This window comes from Rhineura floridana, chromosome 5, assembly GCF_030035675.1.
Source record: "Rhineura floridana isolate rRhiFlo1 chromosome 5, rRhiFlo1.hap2, whole genome shotgun sequence".
NCBI lineage: Eukaryota > Metazoa > Chordata > Lepidosauria > Squamata > Rhineuridae > Rhineura > Rhineura floridana.
The window spans coordinates 106,442,388-106,468,370 of record NC_084484.1 but is presented as its reverse complement, the minus strand read 5'-3'; the positions used below and the strand labels follow the sequence as shown (position 1 = coordinate 106,468,370).

Genomic DNA, 25,983 nt, shown 5'->3' with positions numbered 1-25,983 from the left:
ATATGTGACTGTTTTACACATTTTAATGATTTTATTTTTTATTTTTTTTTATAATAATTTTTTTATTATTCAAATTTTTATAAAAACAAATACAAATACAACAAAAACAATACAACAGAAAAAAATAAAAGAAAAAGAAAAACTTGACTTCCGATTTGTTACAGATCAGCTATAAGTATATAATATATATCAAACCTGTCTCCTAAAACATACGAAATTCACTTTTTTCCAAGGTCTATCTTAATTAATCGTCAAATCCCATTATCATCATTTCATTTTTTTCTTTCAACAAAAAGTCCAAAAGAGGCTTCCATTCCTTAAGAAATGTATCTGTCGTTTTTTCTCTAATAAGACATGTCAATTTGTCCATCTCAACTAAGTCCATTAATTTCAATAGCCATTCTTCCATTGTTGGTATCGATTCCATTTTCCACTTTTGTGCATATAGTAATCTTGCTGCCGTGATCATATATAATATTATTCTTCCATATTTCTTTTCCTTTTGTTTATCCATAAAACCCAATAAAAAAAATTCTGGTTTTGACTGAATATTTATCTTTAAGATTTTTTGCATCATCCTACCTATCTGTGCCCAAAATAATTTTGCCTGTTTACACAACCACCACATATGATAAAAAGATCCTTCTTGTTGTTTACATTTCCAACATACATTAGAAACATTACTATACATTTTTGACAACTTTTCTGGAGTCATATACCAATGATACATCATTTTAAAAAAAATTTCTTTAAGATTATAGCATAATGTAAATTTCAAACCTTTTTTCCACATATTTTCCCATTGATCCATTTGTATATTATAACCAAATATTTTTCCCCACTTAACCATACACTCTTTTACTTGTTCTTCTTCCATGTCCATTTTTAGTAAAAATTTATACATTTTTGCAATAATGATTTTAGATGTTTTAAATAGGTTTATTTTTAATTCTATGGCTTTACTACTTTTGTGTTTGCTCACTGGGCTCCTTCTTATCCCAGTCTGCATCTGTGTTGGAATTGCTTTTTAAGATGTTTTTAAAGATGTTTTGTTATAATATGTTTTTAAAGATACTTTGTTTTAAAATATTTTAAAGTCTGTTTTTAAGATGTTTGCCGCCCTGGGCTTCTTCTGGGAGGAAGGGTGGGATATAAATTTAAATAAATAAAATAAATAAAGGAGGCGAGAGACTCCCCAGCAGAAACGTAAGTGAGGCCAGCACGAGGGCAGTATCCAGGGTTAGCTTGAAGTCAGAGTCCAAAGTTTACCTCAAAACCAAGGGTGTCAGGCAAGAATCAGGGTCAGAGCAGTCTGGGGTCAGAATCTAAGCAGTCTGTAAACAATGCAGGTAAGGGGCAAGGCAAGTGACAAGTTCGGGGTCCACAGGCAATTTTTAGATGGGTCAGGTATACAGCTCGAGTATAGACATTGTTCCAGCAGCCCTTCCAGCTTAGCACTGGGTTTTTTATGCTGGACCTGCTGAACCACACCCCAAACCTCTGCTGACTCACACTGATCACCTGTAGCCAGCACTTTACTCCCAAGGACTGTGGGACTGTAGTTTGGCATTCCTTCGGATGGGCCGGGTCTCCATCTGGCATCGGAGGCGATGCCTCTCCCTTGGGCTTGGGAGCTGTTCAGCCTTGATGCCAAACTTGCCCCAGATGCAGGCGGCCCATCCTGGACCTTGTCATAGGATCCTGGCCCCTCACACTCAGATGGAGCCTTAGCCAGGGCAGGGTCCAAGACCGGAGCCTCCTGGTCTTCCTCCTCTGATAAGGACTCCCCTGGCTGGGACCTGACACATGAGCATCTTTGGGAGGAAGGATGGGAAAGACATGAAATATTTAACCCTAAATTGCTTGTGACAGCTTTGCTACACACAAGTCATATATTTACACACATGGCCCATCTATGTAAGGTACTTGATATATCCCACTTTCTGTAGAGCAACTGCTGTCTATATCAACTGCTCATAAGATTCATCACATTGCTCTAATTTATTATTTATTGATATTTTACTGCAATGTTTTCTTCATGGATTCTATGTTTTACTGATGTATTTCTTTGTATCTTTGGTTAAAATGTTGTATATAGATCCCCCCCCAAAAATTATCTTGTGTTTTATGGAAACTGCTTAGGGATGTCGCATATTTTGCAATATATAAATATTATGAATGAATAAATTAAATTACAGCAAAACAAGCAGGTAGTGAATTATTCTGTCACTAGAATATATGATAAAACGTTTTAGCTACATCTCAAGAAATACTGACTATAAAGGTCCAGAGAACAGTGTTAATATTTACATTTTTGGCACTGGGTAATGTCTGTCTGTACAATACAGAAGGACGAATAAATGTAGATGTCTCAGAAGTACCACAGAACAGTTTTGAAATATATGAAATATTTGATATATATGGAATATTTAATATATAAATATTAAGAGATCATTTCCTTAGTTAAAAATCTAGTGCTTGACTGTGACTGCAATCCTATATAGTGTATAGTACACAAATCTACATGGGAGTAAGCCCCACTGAAGTCAGCGGGGTTTACTTCCGAGTACATATAAACAGGATTGTACTATGTATAGCTTACAGGACAATTCTGTATATGTTTACTCTGATTGAGCTCAATGGGGTCTTACTCTTAGGTAACAGGGTACAGAATTGCAGATACATTTTCTAAATGCAGCTTCCAAGTTTAATTTTATCAAGAAGAGAATGACTATTTCTAAAAATATGCTTAGAATTAGAAGCCAAATACTAATTTTAATACCCAAAGAGAAAAGCTAATTTCACAAGAAGCTTTTTGGAATTTATCTGGAGACAGCTGTGGAGCTGGCACAGACTTTAAGAATAAAGCTTAGGCATTAGCTACACAAAGATAATAGTCTCCCAGCAGGCAGTTAAGGGAATAAAAATTAAATTATTCGTTTCAACTGCAATGCAAAAGAGCAAGTATTTCAGCAGAGTTAAATACCTTAGAAAGTGTAATTTGTACCCACAAATAATTAAAATGAAATTTCACTTACAAATGTTTATTTTTTGCCTACTGGTATAGAATAATATTTATTTATTATTTGATTTATACCCTGCTGTTCCTCCCAGTGGGAGCACAGGGAGCAATTAGGACAATTAGGACATGAATTTAGCAGAAACTGAGTTTGAAATACATAGAGCAACATCAAACTCATTCTTTCTTTCAATGGGTCTACTAGCAGGACTAGGTCTTCTAGTTACCACATTATACTTTAAAAACTCACATTTTATTTGTGTGGATATTCATTTCAAACTAAGGGATTAAGCAGCTACTGCACAAAGGAAAGAGCTCTATTTTGAAGGTTTTGACTCAAATGGACAGAATTACATAGTTTAATGAACATTACATTCATAAATGGCTTTATGGATCTTAGACTCCTATGTCTTACTGACAGTTTTTTAAAAAATATACAAACCCAGTTCTGTCCACATGTAACTTCAGGCTGGTAAGTGAATTCTCTCTGTCATGTTTGATAGAAATACCATTGCCGTAATGATACTGCTGCCCTTTCATTTGCTCCCATAAATTCTTTATCCTTTCCTGTCCCTTCTCTTGCTCAGTTTTCTCCCACCCCTCTCTTCCCACCCCCAACTTGGACCAGTCTAAAATTAGTCTATAAGCTCCCTGGGACATGAAGCGATCTTTTGTTGCTACTCCGTAAAGTCCCCTGTATTGTGATGGCACTGTATGAAAACAACCAGCAACAGAAGTGATCTTCTAAGCCAAACTACATGGAACTGCCAATAGCAACTCAGTGTTCCATGATGTCAATCCCATTTACTCTGACAATGTCCATTTCCCAATGTTCCTGATAGACATAAGCCCACTAAAACAAATTCTTTGCCAATGTTAGTTCTTTATGTGAGGTTTGACATCATTTTACTGTCAATAAAAGTTAAAATACAGTCTGATGGTCTGTTTATAAAGGTTGGTCTTAAAAAAATTTTTTTTTTACATTATTTGTTCTGGTGGGTGCACCTCTACTGGATATATAATGTTTCAGTCCATGAAACACTAACCACATTTACTAATCTGGAACATACTGTTCAGATTTAGTAACAACTTGATTTAGAGCTTCACAGGCACTCTGATGTGTTCACTTGGCTTCTAGCTTGTAGAAGGACTTCACATGTAACGGAAATAAGCTCATGGGCTCTCCCTAAAACTGCAATAAAGGGACAGCCCCAGTGGCATTCTATATGCGCGCAAAAGTTCTGTATAGGTGACCAGCCTTTGGACCAGGGAAATGTTCTTAAAGCCCACCTTAATGCTCTGTAGGCATTTATCTGCACACAGGGCTTATCTGTGTACCAAGAACTATGAAATCTATGTGGTGTTATATGGCTAGCAAAACTAGATAAAGTCAACATTTTAAAACTGTTTAAACAAGCTGGCTCTTACATGAAAGACACCTGCCTCCTATTTTCAACATATATTAATATGAACCAGCAGACTTTCTCAACCCCTTGGGGGTGGGGGACACAGAGACAATAGCAGACTCCCAGCAGCGTGGAGCTCATCAGAACAGAGTGGCAGAAAAGCTGGGGGAGATCCAGGTTGGTTGTGGCAGCCCCGAAGGTATGCGTATGAAGCAGTCACCGCTCCATAGCTCTCTCAATCTCTCCACAGTCCCATCTCAACAAATGTACTATTGTGGGGAAGATGCAACTGCCTTGGCACTCACCCATGCCCAGTCCCAAACTATATCCACTTTAACTAAATCTTAAATATTCTGTTTTAACTTTTAAATGCCTGCTGAAAACCCTTCTGTCCCACCAGACTTATGCAGGCAATTAAGATGTCTATTTGCAACAAATGACTCTTGTTTTTATTAATCTTTAATGTATGCTTTTGTTTTGTTTTTAACTTGTAAACTGCTTTGATGTTTTTAAATGAAATAGTGGTAAGCAAATATATTTACAAATATTTCAAAGACACTGTTCAAATAAATGGAGGCACTACAGGGCACTCTTACACACAAACAAAAGGGTCTTAGACCTTTCTGAAGTATCCTGTATCTGCTGAATATTTGTTTCCAGGCTGTCAAGTGTTTCCAGGCTAACAAGCGTTCACACAGTATCTGACAGCTCTCCCTTTAGGCAAGCATTAAGCTTAAAAAGGCTATTTGCCAATTCTTTTTAAAAAAAGAATAATGGGGAAATGAAGCATTTCAGTGAAATCCACTGCAAACGAACAACACAAATCAGCAAATGGTTGCAGTGAAAAAAATTATTCTGCTTCTTGGTCCTTCAGCCAGACATTAAAAATGGCATTCACTCTGGCTTTGTTTTGCTCATCAATATTCCTAATAGTGAAGTGACATGACAAGTAACAAAGTAGAGATGACACATGAGCTACAGGGGATCTTTTTGTAATGGCTGGTGGTTAAAGTGTGATCATCTTTCATCAGAACCCAGGTAGCCAAAAGTACAACAAATACTACTAGAGTCCATATAAATGTTGGCAATTTGGCATTTAAAATGTTTAATCTTCTGAGAACAATTCCTGTCCATCCTCCCCCCCCCCCATGTAAACATATAAGCTAATACAGAGGGCAACGAGATTCTCTCTGGAAATGCCATACAAATATGACTTATTCTTAAATCTGCAGCAAGAAGACTTGTGCTCTTTCCCAGTTTGCCTCTTTGCTTGTTAGTTTCTCTAGGTCTTCTTGGCTTGTCACTTCCAGGCCCCCAGAAAAGGTTGCCAAGAGAGTGACAATGGCTGCAGGCAATTGAGTTATCTATGATGGGCAACAAATTAGCAACCTACAGTACGGTGCTGCAGCTCACAAGTAACAGCAGCTGTGAGAACAGAATGCTAGCTAAATTTACAGCCCCCAAAGGAAACAGTGAGATGTCTGGGAGAACACTGGCTCAGAGGCAGACAGACCTGGGCCTCCTGATGCTATTGAGTCTCTAAAAACATATACGCTTGTCTCAAGACAATGCTTACAGGATAGAAGGGTTGTACTATTAGTCTACCAAGAAAGCATTCCCATGCAAAGCTATCCTCTCCGCTGCCTCCTCCACTCTTGTTGTACTGAAGCGTAACAGCTGCTAAAAACACAGCTTTCATATAATATGTTTGCCAATGGGCATGAAATAACAGGCTGCTGCCTGTCTTTCTTCCCGCAGGATTAAAACTGTAATGTTCGTGAAAATGGAATCATGTTTTGTATACCATTCTAGAAAGAATAGGTATGGCTCCTGCTTATTAAATATGAGGAGTAAAGAAAAATATGCTGGCTATAATTATTCCTCCCATGGACACATCACTCATGGCATGTGGATGGATATCCATTTGCACAACAGCTCTGTTTGCCCTCCCTCCTCTCTTGGTGTTCCCATACCTATGAGTGCTTTCCTTATTCACTATCCAGCCCACCTTCTCCACTCTTCAAGGAAGGCAAGCTTGGCCCACATTCTTTGATTGAGCAAAAGAAGAGAGGCTATATGGAGGATACAGAATGTGCACACAGGCCTCCCATACTCTGTAACAGCCTTTTGAGCTGAATGTCCATGTGTGTGTTGAGGGGAAGGCCCCCACCAAAAATTTTGGCTTAGGACCAGCATAACAAAAAGACTGCCTCCTCCTATCTTCCTGACTGAGGTCAATGGAGGACACCCTGATGGACGGGAATGAAGGAAAACTCTGTCTCAGTTTTGGAACCCAGGATCCTGAAATCCCTGTCCCAGGAGATCTGCATCTGTCTAGCATTCTGAACTCAGCTGAAGATCTTGTTGTTTTGGGCAGGTTCTTGGCTGATGTTTTTGCTGTGCTCAGAGTACAAAGGTAGGATAAAAATCTCTCCACCACAAACAGCAAACAAATAAAATGCAGAGTTCCACTGAACTTTCTGCTATCTACTGTTTTGTCCAATATGCAGATAAGTAATGAAGAAAACTAGGTAAGTTATACTTACCTTGATCTTTCCCTGCCTTTCAACTAAAGTACAATTACTTCTCCTCTATTCATAGCACATTTGTAAGTCACTTTCCCATGTCTGCTCCATTTAATTGGCTTGGCACAGATGTAATGCTGCTAAGCTCCAAACAGTGGCTAAGATAATGGGAATGGGTCACAGATTCACTGACTCCCTCCTCCACTCCCCAGAGCAAATTCACTGCCTTCTCCCCTTGTCAGCATTAACCATGATTTATCAGTACACCTTCATCAGTGCTTACTTCAGTTAATGTTAAGGAGAATGAGGATTTGAATCTTGTTTGACAACACTGCTTATTTACCATTTCAATTTGTATCTCACATTATCACCAGTTATGCACCCAAGACAGCGAATGACAATGCAAAAAACACAAATATAAAACAATAATACACAATATAAGACGACAAGCTATCAAAAACATATAGAACCAGTAGCTAAAACACATTAGCTTTTAGGTAGCACTGACCATGATTATCGTAGGCATAGATGCAATGAGAAATCATGGTTAAAACCAACAAGGGAAGGGCAGAAGGGAGTGAACCTGCATGCTGCCTTGAGCTACTTGAAGGAAAGGAGAAAGATAAATGTGAGAAAGAAAATAATAATGGCACTGAAAGCCCAGCTTAGGCTCCTTTCTACCTACTTGTTCATCTCTTTCTCATAATTGCTTAAATGGTTTCAAAAGCATTGATGAGATCACTCTGTTGTGGAAAATGTACATGCTGACCAATGTCTTAATAAAAAGTAACTTTCTAATCCATCTATGCCTACAGTATAAACCCCCTTAGAAGTTTTTATATTTAATTGGTATACAAATTCTGTTAAATAAATAAAACATTCCAGTGATGCTTGTATTCAGTACTTGTCCTGTACAATTTACATCTGCATTCTCTACTTGCTCTAAATGATACAGGCTAGGAATATAAAATTTACAGCCAAAGGGGGGGGGGAGGAAATAACATATTAAACCACCAGCCTATTTACATTACCCCCAGAACATTTTTCAATCTTAATATAAGTTGATGACCCAGCAAGCCAGGCCTGTAACTGACATGCATCCTTTCCCATCTCATACCTTACTAAAACTGTTCACCACATGTTTGATACTATTTTAAATTAAAAGTTCACATCTATTTTAAATTGCTTTTTATCTACACACACAGAGATGAGAATCGTCAAAACATGATTTGGGTTGTTTGTTACCGGGAATCAGAGATGGCAATAAAAAAGTGACATATGAAATTTGCAAATCAGAGTGAAAAAGCATGACGGGTGTAGCCACTTCAAATATTTTGCTGTTTGGAACATTTTTAGTAGTAAAGGGCAAATGCACACTGTGAAGATCAGTTCCTTACACCTCATGCTCTGTAAATAACAGCTTACCTCGAACAACCTCTTCTACAGACTCTGTAGTTGTGGTGGTGGTGGTAGCAATACTGGTTGTTCGTTCGGTGGCTTCCTGAAACTGATCTTCTGCCTCTTCTTCAGCCTCATCACCATCTCCATCATCGTCATCAGCATTTTCATCTTCCACATCTGCAATGTCCTCTTCCTCCGTCAGCTGCTCTTCTGCTACCTTGTCGTAACTGCAAACAGCAATGGATTCAGTTAAACCCCTCACAATATGGTTATTAAACAATACTTTATTCACAGCTCTGTACAAGTATGGCCTTTGTTAAACTGATCACTGTGAAAAGGACTGGAGAGACTCTGTTTTTAAAATAGTAAAGAGAAATATTCTCTTCATCCCAGAATAAATGGCTTGTACAACACAAAGGTGTTAAAAATAACCATGCCAGACTACATGATCTTTTGTTGTATGGTTGACTCTATGACCTCTGTTAAACGGTTGGAAATCACTGTTTTGTCTTTTAGGAGGCCACACCTCTGTTCACACCTCTGTCATTTGTGCGTGCTACACACAACAAAAGTTATGTACGATGTTATTCACAGAAGTGAATTCACGTCTATCTGATTAAATGGGTCAGGTAAATATTTTGCAGTCAAGATCTATTTAAATTGTTCTTCTGTAAAATCTGTAAAAATAATGCCATACCACCAGCTTATACTCACAGAACACTCATATCTTTTACTGGCAATTTCTGCATAGGTAGGTATGAAGACAGAATACAGGAATGTAGGAACATTGGAAACAGCTTCAGAATCAGTCCATTGGTCCACCTAGCTCAGTACTGTCTACTCTGACTACTCTGCATGTAAAACAAGATTCCTCTGAAAAGCAGTTGCTGGGGATTATAAATGGAAGAGTGCTATTGTACTCATGTTCCACTTCTGAGCTCCCCATAGGGCGACATCTGGTTGGCCACTGTGAGAATGCTGGACTAGACTCATCCAGCTGTGTTCTTATCTTAAGCCTTTAGTTGCCTCACAGCCTCCACCTCCCTGTTTTTCTTCTGTTTCCCCTGTATCAAATTTTAGATTACAAGCTTCTCAGGAACCTGAGCTCTTGTAATCTGTAAAGTGCTATGTGCACTGATAGTGCTGCATCAGGAACGACAAACCTATGGCCTTCAAAATGTTACTATACTAACTCTCATCAGGCCCAGATGGCATGACCAATGGAAAGAGATGATGGGAGTTGAGCCTAACAACATATGGAGGGCCACAGGTTCTTTATACCTGCAATGCATAAACAAACAGAAACAATAACTGTAAAACTGTTTTGGCAAAAAGGTACTAAACATAATCATGAGTGTCTTGTTTGTTAGCTAGCAGAATTACAACTTACATTCCAAACACAAAAGAATGTTTGGGAAAAATAACCCTTCCTTTGTCATTCATCTACTGGCTGGACCATTTTGTATTTCATACTTTACCACTGTCACCAAAGAGCACCATACATTATTATTATTATTAGGCAGACGTAACTGTAAAACCGAGCTTGGAAATGTTACTTTTTTGAACTACAACTCCCATCAGCCCCAGCCAGTATGGCTACTGGACTGGGCTGATGGGAGTTGTAGTTCAAAAAAAGTAACTTTTCCAAGCTCTGTTGTAAAGTAAGTATCCAAGAGAAGGTCTTGTATCTCAGGTAAGATCACATTGGAGGAAAAAAACCTTGTTCAGAATTAAGAAAGGTGTCTTATCCAGTGTCAGATCATTGGTCCATCTGCCTCACTATTATGCACTCTGACTGGCAGTGGCTTTCTAATTTCATACAGGAGTCTTTCCCAACCCTATCTAGAGATGCCGGGGTTAGAACCTGGAATTTTAAGCATGTAAAACATGTGTTCTCCCACAGTGCTACAACTCCATCTCTAAAATCTAAAGGTGTAGCTGCTGCCCTGCTCTTCCCTTGTAGCAGGATGAGAACAGCTTTGACTTTCACCCAGCCAGAATTCATACAGGTTGTATTTTTAGCATACAAAATCCAGTTAAACTTTCAAAATAAATTATTTATGGAATGAATGAATAAATGAATAAATAAATGAATAAATAAATAAATAAATATGGAAATTGATTATGGGCTTTTAGGTACAACAGCCTATTAAAAAAAAAGGTGGGAGGAGGAAGAGAAGAGACACCTGTGCACGTGTACAGGAAGCATTACCAGGTTCTCCAAGATTCCTAATGCTCATCACTTTCATGACTCAGATTTTTACAGTAACTAGATTACCAAAGCCCATTACATGCATCTGATGTGTCTAGGTTCTCTGCCAGCTTATGTCCATTTCAAAACATAATGCATTTTCTTGTTTACTCTGTTAACATTTGGGCTTTTAAAAAAATAAACGACTACTCCAAATATAATACCTTTGTATGTGTGTTTTTAAAAGTGGTTTATTCAGAAATACTCTGATGAATAAAGGTACAGAACGTAATCTAGTAGAGGTAAATCTACTGGTCCTTAAATGGTACACCAATTAGCATTCATATGGGAGAACGCTAACCTAAATCTCCAAGGCAGTACCCCTTCTCCTGAACATTTTTCTTTTCTGAGATTTCTCAACCATTATATCTGCTATTTCCCAAAACACATTTTTCTTTCTTCAGAGCAAGTTTACATATTACATCAGAGATCTGAATACACACACCCAGTCCCACACAAGGAATGCTCCTTTGGGAAAGGGGTTGCACTGGCTGGTAGCTTTCACCCACGTTTTTGACAGGTGCAGTGGGGACCTCTGTGGTGATGGAGACTCCCCCCACTAGCACAGCCACACCCAAACTCCTTGCAGCAAGGCAGTTTGGGGCTTTAGACTGCTCTGTTAAGTGTTTCTTTTAGAGAGATATTCTTGGGGCCGCTGTTTCTAAGCATTCAGTCTCCACAAGAGAATAATCACATCTCATATTAGAACGACATACAGCCACATATAGTTGACAGTAAACTGACTAAGCCTACTGGTGCTAGTAGGGATGGGAGAGAAATTTGAATCAGTTTGCATTTAAAGCCAAATTTATCAAATTTGCACTTTCCAAAATAATATGAGAACCAAAACACAGCCATTCTTCAAAATTTGCACTTATTTGAATTTTGCAATGCAATTCTCCAACGAAGTATATATTAGAGGAAAGTGTGCATAAAATGAATATATTAGTGAAAAACAACATACAAAAATACATTATATTAGGAGAAATTGTTTGCAAATGTGTGGATTATTCCAAACTGCATACAAAAATGTGCTTGACTGGAGAAAGTCACACTACAATGCTGCAGAAATGTGAAAAACCAAACCTAAGATTGGAAAAATGAGAGAAATGAAATTGACAGAGCCTTCCATCTCTAGGTGCTATTGATTACTTTTCCCAAAGTCTATTAAAATGTATTAAATGATATGCAGGGAATCTAAGTAATCTCAAAACAGAACAAGAATCAGCAATGTAAAGACTATGGGCCATATTCAGCCTGTTCAGGTTGTGAAGTTTTTAGCACTAGAGAAGCCTTCCCTCACAATCATTTCAGGAATGATTCACCAGTGAGTGAACTGACATACAGCAATGGGAATGTGGGGTTGTGCACACTGGAGAGAAACTCAACCTAAGGGTCTCACTGTCTAGCTTACTCTAAAACAGCGGTGTCCAACAGTTTTTTCATATTTGTCAAAATTGCGGCAAATGTGTTAATACTTTCATGACCCCCCCCGTTTTTATGTGTAGAAAAATACACAATAATATTTTTAATTATTTATTGATAGGATTAGTGAAAAATCTGACATATCTTTTCATTAAGCAGTGTAGGGAAATCAGGCATAAAACAGACTAAATCTCAACTCCGCCTCCAAATTTTCATCCTATATCTATGTCCTACATTTTGATAGCACAATTTTTACCTCATAAAGAGTTGACTTGCCACATTGAAGCAAACACCGAAAACAGTTTTGGAATAACTGTGTTTAGAACCACAAACTCATTTCGATGTAAAATACGAGTCTACATTATAACAATTGAATCATCTTTCAAACGTTCAAAGTAAAATCACATCTGTCTTGAAAAGGTGCCTCTCCAAAAAAAGAAGCCTCATAGTTGAGAAATGCAGATGTCAAAGTGTATTTTGCAGCATGTAGGACGCAAGGACAAAACTGTGATTTTTAAGGGTGGAAGATAGACACTTTTTTGAAGTGTAAGTTTCAAAGAATTTTATTTAAAAATGTACTAAAAATAGATGGTAAGAGTAAAGCACCAATTTGCCACAGGCAATAGCCGTTTCGCCACATGTGGCTAGTGGCAACCATGTTGAACACCAGGGCTCTAGAACCATTCCCTTCCCCCATACCCCATAAACTCCTGAGCAACCTATATATGCAAAAACAATGCTGATCCTTCAGCGTTCCAAATTGTATAGGGACCTTGAGGACAGCAGTGGGAAGAGGCCAGAGCTTACAGCATTTGCCCCCACTCACTCTTCCTGCATGTGTGTTGATTTTGTATGCGAGTACAAGAAGAGGGCTCCAGTAGCTTGCATTTCTCCGTTTTTCTGTCACTGAATTTGAAAGTAAAAAAAGGAATAAAGATAGCAACAGAAACTATGTAAAATGAATTACATGGTCTGTTAAATAACCAAGAGTGGTCTAAAAATGGATTAGGCCAGTCTTACTAATAATCAGAAGGTGCTATGTCACTTGATGCAATTCACTTGACTTGAGCTTTGACTTCTCTTCCAGGAGTGGGGTGGGAAGGAGCACTGACAGAGGGGGAATGAGCAGCTATTTCACTTTCTATTCCTCTCCACAAACACGCCTCCTATGCTTCTGTCACAAATGACCAGAAAACAGAGACGATCATGAGTCGCAGCCGTCATCAGCACATTAATGAAAGTTTTGGGCTTTCTCCTTCCAAGAATGAAATCTAAAGGCTTTCAGTGTGGAAAATTAAAATGAAACTCAGCCTGCAGGCAGCTTCCATAACATTGCCATAGATTGAAAATGGGTTTGAAATTTGTTCTCTGTCTTTCCTTCCTTGCCACAGAGAGAGAATGCATGAAGGAAGTAGAGAAAGCATGTGTGAAAGAATCTGGTGACTTCACTGCAGTTGTGTTCTGTCTGTTTCTCTCCCACATAGAGGGCAGGAGACAGAGAGAGAAAAGCAGGAGTCAGCCCAAGTACTCAACCAAAAGTCACAAGGCAAGATAGATTAGTGTTTATGTCTCTCTCCTCATGCAAGACAAGACAGAAAGAGAGCAGCCTGGTTTGAACAGCCCTGTAAGCCAGAGTATGGCTTACTGTGGCCACATGAACATACAGCTTTCCGAGGAGCTGCACCTACTTTGCTCCCCCCACCCCAGTTAGTGCAGGATGGCAGCTACACCAAGTTTTGGATTACCGCAGGGGTTGGCAACCTTTCTGGACCAAAGGGCACTTTTCAAATGCTGAGAGTGTGCTGGGGGCAGCAGTCACAAAATGGATGCCATGGGGGTATGGCATAACACAAAGGTGAAGCTTTTTTTCACAAAGGTAAGTAATTGTATTTCCATACTAGAAATACTGTTGAACTTCTGCATGCCATACAGCTGTTAAATGCACAAGAACCCTGTTTTTCTCCCAGGGCCAACCCTAAACCTAGGCTGCCACCCTGGACACACTTACCTTGAAGTAAGCCCCATTAAACACAAAGACACCTGAGTAGACATGTACGCTATTGTACTGTAAATTAATTATTCAGTGCATTCTTAATGAGTTCCTAATCTTTAGCTCCTGCAAAGCAGGAGACATGCATAAGCCTCTTTGCAAATGTTTCACATTTGCCTTTTGGGGGGAGGGGGATTGTTTAACATTCACTCATGCTTATTGTGTAGTAGTATTTACAGAAAATAACTTCTAGGCACTATAATCACAGGTGAACCCAGCAGAGTAAAAATGCATCCTGGTTGCTAGGGAAAAAGGAAGGGCAAACTATGGAGATTCCAAGGACCAGGGAAAAAAAGACAAAAGCAGCAAAAGAGCCACTCTTTAGGACCCTAGTGATTCTTATTGCCTGATGTCCAAACAACTCACTTATCAATCAAAACTCTGACTTTACTCAATGACTAATAACAATGACAGGCAGGAGCAGCCAAACTGGCTCATTTCCCATAAGTCACTTAGAAGGGTACCTGCACATTTTGCTCCATAATGTTCCTTCTAGGAGGGCTAGACTTACTTTTTTTTTAATGACTACTGGGGCTCTGCCCCCCTTCTCACTTTGCTCAGCAATCTTGCTTGCTTGCCAGCCAGGGGCTCCCAAATGCACACAAAGGCAACTCCCAAAAGGGTCCCCCCACCTCCAGGCAACATCCAGAAGGGACCCCAGGCACTTGCAGCCACTCTATTTAGGCAGTTTTATCAGCATCCTGCCTGCCCAGGCTGCTGCTCCTACTGTCCGGCCTCAAGCATTACCTACCTTCCCGTTGTTGCTGCCACCCACTTGCATACTCCCCCCACTCACTCACTCAGTTGCGACAGTAAAATATACTGATACATATTGATTTACTGCTCTTAATCTTTAAACCTTCTAATTCTGTATTAGGGACTATTCTTTATTACAATAAACAATTTATACTTCTGGTCTGATGGTATTTCTGGTGTTTCTTGACGGTTCTGTCCAACTGACTAAGCCCACCCTCATGATCCTAGACTGTGATAGCAAAAGGACTATCTGTAGTCAGATTTTATAATTAAATTGTGATCTCACCTTCAGAGAAATTAGACCTAAAAATATTTCCCTTCACTAATAAAATTCACTTTGCAATACTTTCTCCAAAATTCAGTCTGGATTATTACCATTCTCATTACTGGTGTTCTCTCACAATTTCCAGTTAGAAATAATTTATCTTATATAGTGGTAGCATTAATAAAGCCACCAAATGAAAGATGTTTCTCTTCCAAGAGATATTTATAATGGAAATCTTGCTTAAAGTAAAGTAATCTAGTGCCTAGTCAGGTTTTAGGCGTTCACCACTGCCTGTCAGGGTCATCTGCTAGTGGAAATAGGCTTCTACTCTCCCTGATGGTAAGTACACACTAGTGATGTCAGAGATGACATGACTGGCAATTTGCACAGCAGGCAGAAGAGCACCTCAAAACCAGCATCATATAAACTCAAAAACACCTATGGGTGGGGGCCATGCCTAGACTGGGGAATTAATAATTCCAGAAATGAGACCTTCTACAGTCATTCTGATAATTCTTTCCAGAACATTTCCCTGTCTGTAAATATCTTTCTAGTGGGAATGTAGTTTTAAGGCAAAAGGTAGCAGAGCTGAAGGACATGATGTAAACATTTTCTTAAGCATCAGCTCATTTGATCCAGGCACTGTCAAATATAATTTCAAACATCTAACATAGACAGAACATAGCACTTGGGTCTCTTAAAATATCTTGATGTTATTGTGGGCTGAAGGTCAAATATAAAACACACTTGAGGGTAGTAAGATATTATTTTTAACCTTTGTGATCATGAATAGACACAAATCAAGGTGTGAAGTTCTTATGAAATTCCACGAGAGTGTTTATGCTAGCATCTTCAACAAAAACTACCATCATATCATCCTTTTGTGCTGTATCACGCTGAAAGAGACATATAGCCAAGCAACCTATTTCCAACAGTAAGTTTAGAAGCATATAATACAGCACAGGTAACCAAACATTTATAATATTCTTCAACGTATGCCCAATTCTGTTCCCAAGAAGCAAACCCTGAAATAACTTTTCCAAATATGCAGATCAAGCACAAACAAAATGCCAAATTTAATAGCTTTAGCACATTTCTCTAGCAAATGACTTTTCACTGTACTGCAGCTAAAACCCAACACTGACAAACAGCAGTTTAACATTCCAGTATGAACAGAGGTAAGAAACTGTGAGGTTTTTTTAAAAAAAAAAATTGTCAGCTTAACAAAAAAAAATCCTATAGCAATACTGTTCCTACAAAACGTTGTGTGGTTTTTTTAGTTAGCTATCGTGGTGAGAAAGCATTTTGCATAGCTTAGTAATTGTAATATACTTAAAATCATGCCATAAAATAGTGGTTTTTGTTTTCTTTTCTGAGGAACAATAGGATAAGGAGCAATAGCTCCCTATGAATCAGAGAGATGGCATTTGTCAGTTATTGAACAGAAAGTAGCAAGAAGGTGCCTAGAATCCATTCTCCATTCTCCAAACACATGATCACCTGGGATGGGGCCACAACACAAAATCAAGCCACTTTCAAACATGATACCTGCCAAGTAAATAAACCTTCTGTAGCCTCTATGCAGATATTGTGCTTGTTCAAAATTTGCTTGAAGGCTAAAATTCTATGCACTCTTACCTGTAAGTCCCACTGAACAAACTGAGACTTACTTCCAAATAAACATGGTCTGAACTAGACTGAATGCTTGTAACTCTCACAATATCACAATATTTCAGCCAGAGACTTTCAGTGAGGAAGCCCTCCACAGAAGTTTCTCACAGTCTTTTTCCTCCAAAGAACATCTTGGCCTAATGACGACAGGAGCAGCAGCCTTACCTGCCATCAGCATAATCTGCATCTGCACCTCCCCACCAAACATCAGAGTCATCTTCTTCAGCATCAACTGAATCTATATTGTCATTCTCATCTGCTACTGGGCAGCAAACAAACTCCACACCACGGAACTTGTCGATTCCACAGGGTAACAGCATGCCGTAGTCATGCAGATTCATACCTTTTTCACTACAGGACTGAAAACAAAAAGGGAGGGAAGAGAGAATACCCTGTTAGACAAGAAAGAAGCTGTTAAACAGACTTCTTAGAAATCGGCTAGAAAATTTATTCAGCATGTACACTTAGCATTAACTCAACCTTTAGCACCAATTCAGACCTTAGAACAGTCACAGAAACCCTGGAAACATTTCCCCATGGTTTCATGTGGTGGTGAAGGTGAATTCTTACTATGCTGACAAGCTGGATGAACCATACAGCATAAATAAATACTAATATATAAAGGTGCTGTCAAGAAGACACTCCTGTGTTAAAGGCTTAGAGATAAGCTACATGGAATATGGCATATTTTGCATATTTATTTTCTAAGCAAGTAGATGTAGAATTACAGATATAATCTTGCGTGCAAGACCACTTAGAAGACAACCTGACAGAGCACTCTCTAATATATACAAATGTGCCTTCAGATATTCCCAGAAAATAAAGCATGTACTTGGGAAAGAACTAAAAACAGGAAGAGTGATCTTAGATGTTTAAAAATGATCCCTTACATGATTTACGGGTTTTTTTCTTTACAGCATTTCTCATTAGCAGAATGAGACAAGAACATCCAGTAAGCCTTCTAACTCCACAAACAACAAATGGACACAAACAAAGGGGAAGGGAAGTGAATTCAAAACACCTCAATTGTGGAATTAAGGGCTTTTTTAAAAGCTAATGTTTGGTCTTTGCCACATGTTAAAAACTGACCTTTTATGTTAAGAGAAGAGATTACAGTCCACTTTCCTAGAGAAAGAGAAACTGGTCTGGCTTATGTAGGCTGTAACTGGACACTGTTGAGAAGATTAAGCAACTCTGAATATTTTAACTGGCATTGTTGGAACAATACAGTCAATGCTAATCAAACAGTAACAGTATGGTTTATCGCAGGCCTTATGCCTTGATGCTGGTGCCCTTCTGTAATTTGTTTACACTAAGCAGTAGTTTCAAGAGCTCTCGGTGGGTTCTCTCAATGAGTCTTCAATCTATTGCTTCATTCATGGTGCCACTGCTCTCAAGGATGGACTTTATGACATCATTAATGATTTACTGCTACAGTACCTTTAAAGCGGAGCTGTACACAATAAACATGGGAAATTCTGTTATATTTTGTTGTTTGTCTTGCGTAAGTTGTTCTCGGAGAATGATTCTGGCCCTTGCAATTTGTTTGGCAATTGTTCTAAGCTGGTAGTCAAGAGTCATGAATGTCTGTGTAAGATTTTCCAAGTCTTTGTTAAAGCCACTAGGATCTGACACAGAATTTAACTAAAAGTAAATAGATATGGTTCCCAGATTGTTACTTTAATTCACTACCTGTCAATTAATAATTTTCTCTTTTATTTGTGTAATGCTGTTTTTATATCTCCTTAAAGATTTATATCAGTAAGTGTGTAATAATAATTACAGCTATTTCTTAAGCACATAAACAAAGTTAAATAATAAGGCATCAAGGAATAAAGATGAAAACACCACAAGCACATTCACAAGCTTACCAAGACAATAGTTATGAATTTAACCATACATGCCCCATTTCTTCCATACTTTATCCTGCTTGTTTTTAATCACAAGACCAACAATGTCAATTGAAAGAAAAATGGCTAGAACCTTCAAGATATTATGACATACCTCCTTAGCAACTGTGTGCCAGTGCAGATGGGTTTCACATATATCCATCTTTTCCTGGTGAAGGAACTTGCACTTATCTGGCACCAGAAGAGCATCACTCACAAACTCTCCAACTGAAAGAAAAATTATGCGACATCTTCATTTTATTATAATCTTGAATGAATGTTTTTCAGTGCAATAGCTTATAAGCAAACATCTTACTAACAGATATCAGAAAGAAAAGGTTCCCTGTGGAGTAAATCATACCTTAATTAACAGTCAGATTTTTTAAATTCCTCACTGAATAAAGCAGCTGCTTCTAATATGTGGTATGATCATGCTGTGATTTAAATACAAACATCTAATGGCAAGTTAACTCTAAGGCTTCTGCAATGTCATTAGACATTATCAATTCACTTACAAGCCTTGCTTCTCAAATGCAACCACACATTACCTACTCACTTAGCTTTGCACCCAAATTGTTAGAAATTTAGTTCTTGTTTTTACATGAAAACTGGTATTTTCACGTTGGCAGATTCTGTTCTTTAGACCTTGGTGTGGCAAGATTAAAGTGGAATATACTACCCTAATGGTTGGCGGATCTGATATTCCTACCTGAATTTTAGTTGGCTGAAGCCAATGACAAAAATTATGACAATATAACCAGGGCTGGTTACAATGATAGTATATACTATTACAAAAAAATAAAATTACAATCATACAAACACATAAAACCATTCCAAATGGAACAGAGCAATATAAAATTCAGCAAAAGATACCTTAAAACTTTCAAAGGTTTGCCTATAATCAGTTTTATGCACAGGCAGCCTATTACAATAATTTTTTAATATTGTTATTGTCATGAGAAAGACTTGTGGGAACACTTTCAAACAAGTATTAGGTTGGATCTAAAAATTTTATTCTGTGAACAGAAGGCGTTTCCATTGATGAAAGGATTCTCTTCATAAAAAGGGGGTCCTTCTGTGAGCAGAACTCTCCTTCCATTGCAAGGAATACTGAAACACTGGAGCTTTATACCATTTTGCTCTTATCAATATATTTTGTGATGAACCATTTCTTGTCTACTGTGCAACGAAAAGCAGTTCATCACAAAAGGAGAAGAGAGGGCTCCACACTGATAAGAATGCTGCCCTCGCTTGAGCGCTGCACTTTAAAATGGCCAAAAGAGGTCCACATATTGAAGAATAACAATACAGGAATGCTAATATATCACCTGGGAAGAAATATTTGCTTTGCTTGTGGTTACACAGATTTTTCATTGATAAGCAGTATGACTTATTATCCTACAGCTGTTGTCATTCTCTGGCAAGTCTGGCACTATGATCCATCTTAATTACCAAAGTGATGAATAAGTGAAGAAATAGGCTTATAGTTTAAATGAAAAGGAAATGTGTGAGTGTTTGGGGACAGGCAGTGAGAACAGGACATAACTGCAATCTGTATCTCCTTATACAACATTTCATACAACAGTTATTCAAACAGTGAAGGATGATACCACAGTGATAAATTTTCTCATTTCAACTAAATTCTCTTCCACCTACTCATATTGGCCTTGCATCGCCATAATGCTAACCTATGGTTTAGAATTATATCAACACTTCAGGCTTGTCAGCTTCTCCTCCCCTCTGGCACAGTCACTAGTTCAAAAACATTAGCACTATTTTTAACTAATGATGGTTTAGCATCAAGTCTGAACCTGCACATGCTATGGTTAAACTTACGTATAGTTTACTGAAACAAGCCAAATCCAAACCATTGGCTTTAAGATTAACCAGAACCAGAGCACAGGATACAAACAACACACTAAACTGCAGTTAATTGAAAATGTAAGTGAATGCTTCTGATCTCTTCACAGCCATGCTTAAGGAGGGGAGGGAGGGTTCATTCATGTAATGTTAAACAATAGTTAAGCATTATGTCCAAACCAGGACATTGTTGAGAAACACTGCTATGACCAAGCCATTGATTGCTAGCAATTACATGGATACTCATGGAAAAGGGGAGTGTCTCTTTCTTATCATGGAAAATCTTTTTGTTTTTGTTAATGGTCCAGTAAGACCTTTTATTTTATACCTAAATCAATGGCTTCATTCTGATGCAGTTTGCTACCATTACAAATCAACACTTCCAAACAAATGAAATTTGACCTTATTCAGTTGTCAATAACTAGGACACAAAGCCAAAAACAACCTAAAAAACACAGAAGCAAACCGGTAATCATAAAATAATGAAAATACCCTAAGGAATCAAATTATGATGTTGTTCTGTGACTGTACAAATACAAAATATTTTGGGTTAAACACAACTTTTACTCAGAGAGAAATGTGCATATAAAATATGCATAAGGCAGACTAGATACAGATGCAACTGTTTTAGTCTTTAAGGTGCCACCCATGTAATCCAATCCACACCAACACACATATTAAAAAATGAGGAGTCTGGGAGACCAGATACTAATTTACTGTATCTTATTCTTCAGAGAAATTAAAGGAGAAGACAACGGTAATGCAGATATTCAAATAAGCACAATTGGGACTAAGAATATAAAAACACAATTCCAACTACATTTACGTTTAGACACTTTATCACAGATAAACACTGTTTTAACTGTTTGCATGAAGCCTGTCACTTTTTAATTTTCAATCCTGAAAAGCATTATATGCCAATAGTTTGGAGGTGGGATCAATTCATAGATTTTTAGAAGTTTATTTAGTTTAGCACTACACAAATGAGCCTGCTAAAGCCTCTGACTTGGGTGCTTTACCCTCTCCATCTTTCCTCTAGCATGCACCAAAGGAGGAGATTGGAAGCATCCACTTTTCGTGTAAACTAAGTATGATTTACTGTTACATCCTAGCTGAGCCAGCCTGTAGTTAGTGTCAACTATGGTTTATCGAAACAAATCAGGATAAAAAAACAGTAGTTTTAGAACAAATTCTGTAAGAAATGGAGATTAATTTAAACAAGAAGTGGATGCTTTTATTCTCCTCATCTGGTGTGCTCCAAAGTTAAACACCTACCAACAAACTTCCAAAAATACTATGAACTGCTTTTTCAGGATTAACTATGCTAACTATAAAATAAATGGAAAAACCCTCAACCCCCAGAAACATTCCATGTATGGAGCTGGACTTTGGGCCCCACTGGTCCACCCCTCCATGGAAAGGCATACCAACTTGCAAAAGTTAAGGTGCAAACTAACCATCTCATAGAACAGGAAAGAACCTGGCGGAATTAACAGAAAAGCTTCTAGGCTCATCAAACAGAACTAGAAACAAGCCATGAAATCCCCAGGGAAGCCCTAACTACCTCTCCCTCATGAATGGTGCTGGCAGAAGCCACTAAGATCCAGCATGACCCAGACCCCCAGCACGGAATGAAGAGGTGGAGGAATACCCTCCAGGAACCCCTGGGAAGAGAAATTCATGGCAAAAATTTCCATTTATTCCCCAGTGATTCCTGGAGGACATTCTACAGCTTGGGATATAACAGAGCATTAACAGCCTCCTGGGCAGGATTCCAGTTGAGGGTAGGTCATGCATGAACAGCCCCTTGCAAAACCCTCCTCCCAAAGTCCGCATCCACCGAAGCCCAGTAATCAATGTTGTGCAAGAATGCCCATGTGGCAGCTCTACAGATCTCTGTGACAGGGAAAGCTCCCTTAAAGGCCACCGAGGCAGAACCCCCCTCAGAGAATGAGCCCTCTCAATGGTGGTTTATGCATTGCCTGGTAGGTCTAGACAATGGCCTCCTTGAGCCATTGTGAAAGGGCAGATGAAGAGGAAACTTTCCAAACCACAGTCACCCCACCAAAGGAGATGAAGAGGGCCTCTGACTTCCTGAAACTAGCGGCCCTATCCAGATAAAACTTGAGCGCCCTACACACATCCAAAGTGTGCCAAGCCCATTCCCTGGAGGAAGATGGATTGGGGCAAAATGAAGGATCATCTCCTGAGATCTATTATTATTGTTATTATTGTTATTATTGTTATTATTGTTGTTGTTGTTATTTCTACCCTGCCTATAATATAAAATATAAAAATACATCAATAAAAACAATAGAAATAATTTACAATAGGCAACACATAAATAAATAAATGTGGGTGAGAAGAAGGATGGGCACAGAAGAAGTCCAAAGAAATGGATCTTGAGGGAAAGACCTGGAGAAGAGATCCTTTCTCCATGATGACTGAGATAATGGATTAGTGACGCCATGCTACTTAGAGTAGATTTTAGTCCAGCAACCACCGACTACCCCAACCCAGATAATCAAATGGCACCAGTCTCTTCACTCCGGGCTCGCTCCTTGGCAGCTGTGGCTTCCCCTCCGGCTCCTGCACCTCCTCCTGCCCTGCCAGTGGCGGCGGTGGTTTGGGCGGGCCCAGCGTGGGCCTCGAACAACTGCTCGAGGCTGACGTCGTGCTCTCCATGGCTCAGGCGGGCCTCCAGCCAGCGCACCAGGGTGGCATGGTGCCGGGAGAGGATGCACACTGTCTCTTACAGGCAAGTCTCCGGGTATTCCCATCTGAATAGTGCTGCTGCAGAAATGTGGAATTCCACACTTGGAATTTCAGCAACTGGTGGGCAAAGCCAATAGGGTTGTTGGGTACCACAAAGGCCCCGAGCACCAAAGGATCTGTAGATGTTTCACTTTGCCTGGCAAGAATCATTTTGTAAAGATGCGAAGGTACAGCCACATCAACTTTTCCAATTACCTGATAAACAACCCTTTTCCTCCCATCATCGTCCACCTGAGGTAATGTCAAAGGTCCAGAAACAATCCAGACACAGAACAAACAAACACATAATTGATTTTTGGAATAAAGGATCAGTCTGGCCTAAAAGACCACCTTGTCCTGATGGAAAATAAAGAGCTGCGGGTCCAAAGACAAGGTCCCTATCTCTGACACCCTGCGTGTCAGTGTAATAGCCACCAGGAAGACTGTCTTAAGGGTCAAGAACTTAATGTCACACGTAGCCAAGGGTTCGAAGGGCAGTCCCATGAGAGCTGAGAGTACCCAGTTTAAGTTTCATGTGGAGAACAGATGAATGACCTGGGGATTCTGTAGCCCCACCCCCTTGAGGAACCGCCGACAGACAGGAGTCACCCTTGCAGCCAAGAATGCTACTTATAGCTGATGCCTGGCATTTAAGGGTATTTGTACTAAGCCCACTTTCCACTCCAGCCTGCAGGAACCCGAGCACATCTGCCAAGAAGCTTGGTCTCACCCACTGACCCAATACCCCTCTACATAAACCTTCCTAGTGGAACCATAGGTCTTAAGGGTTGAAGCCCTTCATGATGCCAAGAGAATATCAAGGACCACCCAGGAAAACCCCAGTTCTGCTAACCACTGCTGCTCAGCCTCCATGCTGTTAGCCAGAAGATTTCTGGGCACGGGTAGAGGATAGGTCCCTGACTTAACAGGTCTGACTGGAAAGGAAGATGCCACGGGTTCTGAACTGACAAGTATAACCACTCTGAGAACCATGCCCTACTTAGCCAATATGGTCCCACCAAAATCATCTTGGCTTTCAGGAGTTTGATGCGCCTGACCATCTGCAGAAGAAGTAGGATGGGGGAAAATGCATAAAGAAGATGCTATGGCCAATCCGTCACCAGGGCATCCAACCCAATTCTACTATTCTATGATTTTAGGAGTAGAAAAAGAGGAAGGCCAAACAAGAGATGGATTGATTCCATAAAGGAAGCCACAGACCTGAACCTGCAAGATCTGAACAGGGTGGTTCATGACATATGCTACTGGAGGTTGATGATTCATAGGGTCACCGTAAGTCGTAATCGACTTGAAGGCACATAACAACAACAATTTTTAAATTGCTGTAACCTGCCCTGGGATATTGTGGTGAAGGGTGGGTAAGAAACTGACACAATAACAAACAGCAGCTCAAGATGTTCAACTAATTTGGATCCACAAGGTACCATTCAAACCCCATATTACCACTGATGGGGGGGTGCTGTCATTTCTGGGGCTCAGAAACTACATTCCAAAACACAGGTAGCCAATATGGTGCTCTCCAAATATTGTTGAATTGCAACTTCTGTCATCTAGGGCTAACTATTGGCCCTGACTACTAGCTGAAGCTGATTGGACCTGGATTAGGGATGGGTGACAAATTTGATTCAGTTCACATTTCAACCAGAATCTATCAAATTTACACTTTCTGAAACAATATGGTAACTGAAACACAGCCATTGCCATTTTTTGAATTTTGCAATGCAGTTTGTCAACCAAACAACATTGACAAAAATGAAGATTAAGGGAAAGTGTGCATAAAAATGAATATACAAGTGAAAATAACATACAAAATGCATTATATGACAAAAAAGTGTCATATACTGGGCTCCTGCTGGGAAGTAGGACAGGATATAAATCAAATAAATAAATAAAAATGCTTACAAAAATGAATACATTATTCAAAACTGCCTAAAAATGTGGGTTTTAAGGAGACATTTGCACTAAAATGCTGGAAATTTTTCATGAGGATTTTAAAAAAAAATCTCAAATTGTTGTAGAGATGTGGAGAACTGAATTTAAGATTGGAAAAATGAGAAACCAAGAGAACGGAAGCCGACAGATCTTTCCATCCCTAGTTGGAGTTCAACAATATCCAGAGGGCATTATGTGGCTATCCTCTGTTCTAAAGTATCAACTTACTCCCTAAGCACTTAGCTACCTGAACCAAGACAAGCTAGCCCTTTCTCCATCATCTGAACAGCTAAATTAATGACACTCAGAGATGTCATAAATCTCCTGTAAACAGAGAGCCACTGTGACAAAGAAAATCAATCGGTTGCATCAAAGGAGGTGGGATGAGCATAGAGAACAAAAGTAGAAGGACGGAAAAGCAAAATGTGTGAGCGTCTCCCCTCATCACCTCCACTTTTTTAAAAAAAACTTGGAACATTTAAGTATCCACAGAAATGTTGTTACGATGTTGAAAATTTTATACAACCTTGTACAACTCCAGCAGCTACAAATCTGATACTGGATCCTACTTCCTCCAAGAGAGAGAGAGCAAACAAACTGACACCAACACCTATGAACTAGGCATATTTTCCCTGTATTGGTGACTTCCATAGGACTTACTTTCCCTGGGGGCACATGAGGCTACTGCCTTGCTAAAGCTAAGCAGGTCTGGGTCTGGCCAGTACCTAAAGGTGGTTCATAGAATCATAGAATTGGGG

The 25,983-nt window shown here is 39.2% G+C and overlaps 1 protein-coding gene across 6 annotated transcripts in view; it reads right to left on the bottom strand.

Moving 5' to 3' along the window:
- Positions 1 to 25,983, bottom strand: part of APP (amyloid beta precursor protein) — a 253,679-nt gene that overhangs the window by 97,605 nt on the left and 130,091 nt on the right. For all 6 annotated transcript variants that reach the window (XM_061627883.1, XM_061627879.1, XM_061627880.1 and 3 more), the window contains exons 4-6: positions 18,774 to 18,886; positions 16,935 to 17,128; positions 8,376 to 8,578 (exon numbers count right to left, since the gene is read on the bottom strand). In XM_061627883.1, the coding sequence (XP_061483867.1) occupies positions 8,376 to 8,578; positions 16,935 to 17,128; positions 18,774 to 18,886 (510 nt within the window). The remainder of the gene's footprint in view (positions 1 to 8,375; positions 8,579 to 16,934; positions 17,129 to 18,773; positions 18,887 to 25,983) is intronic.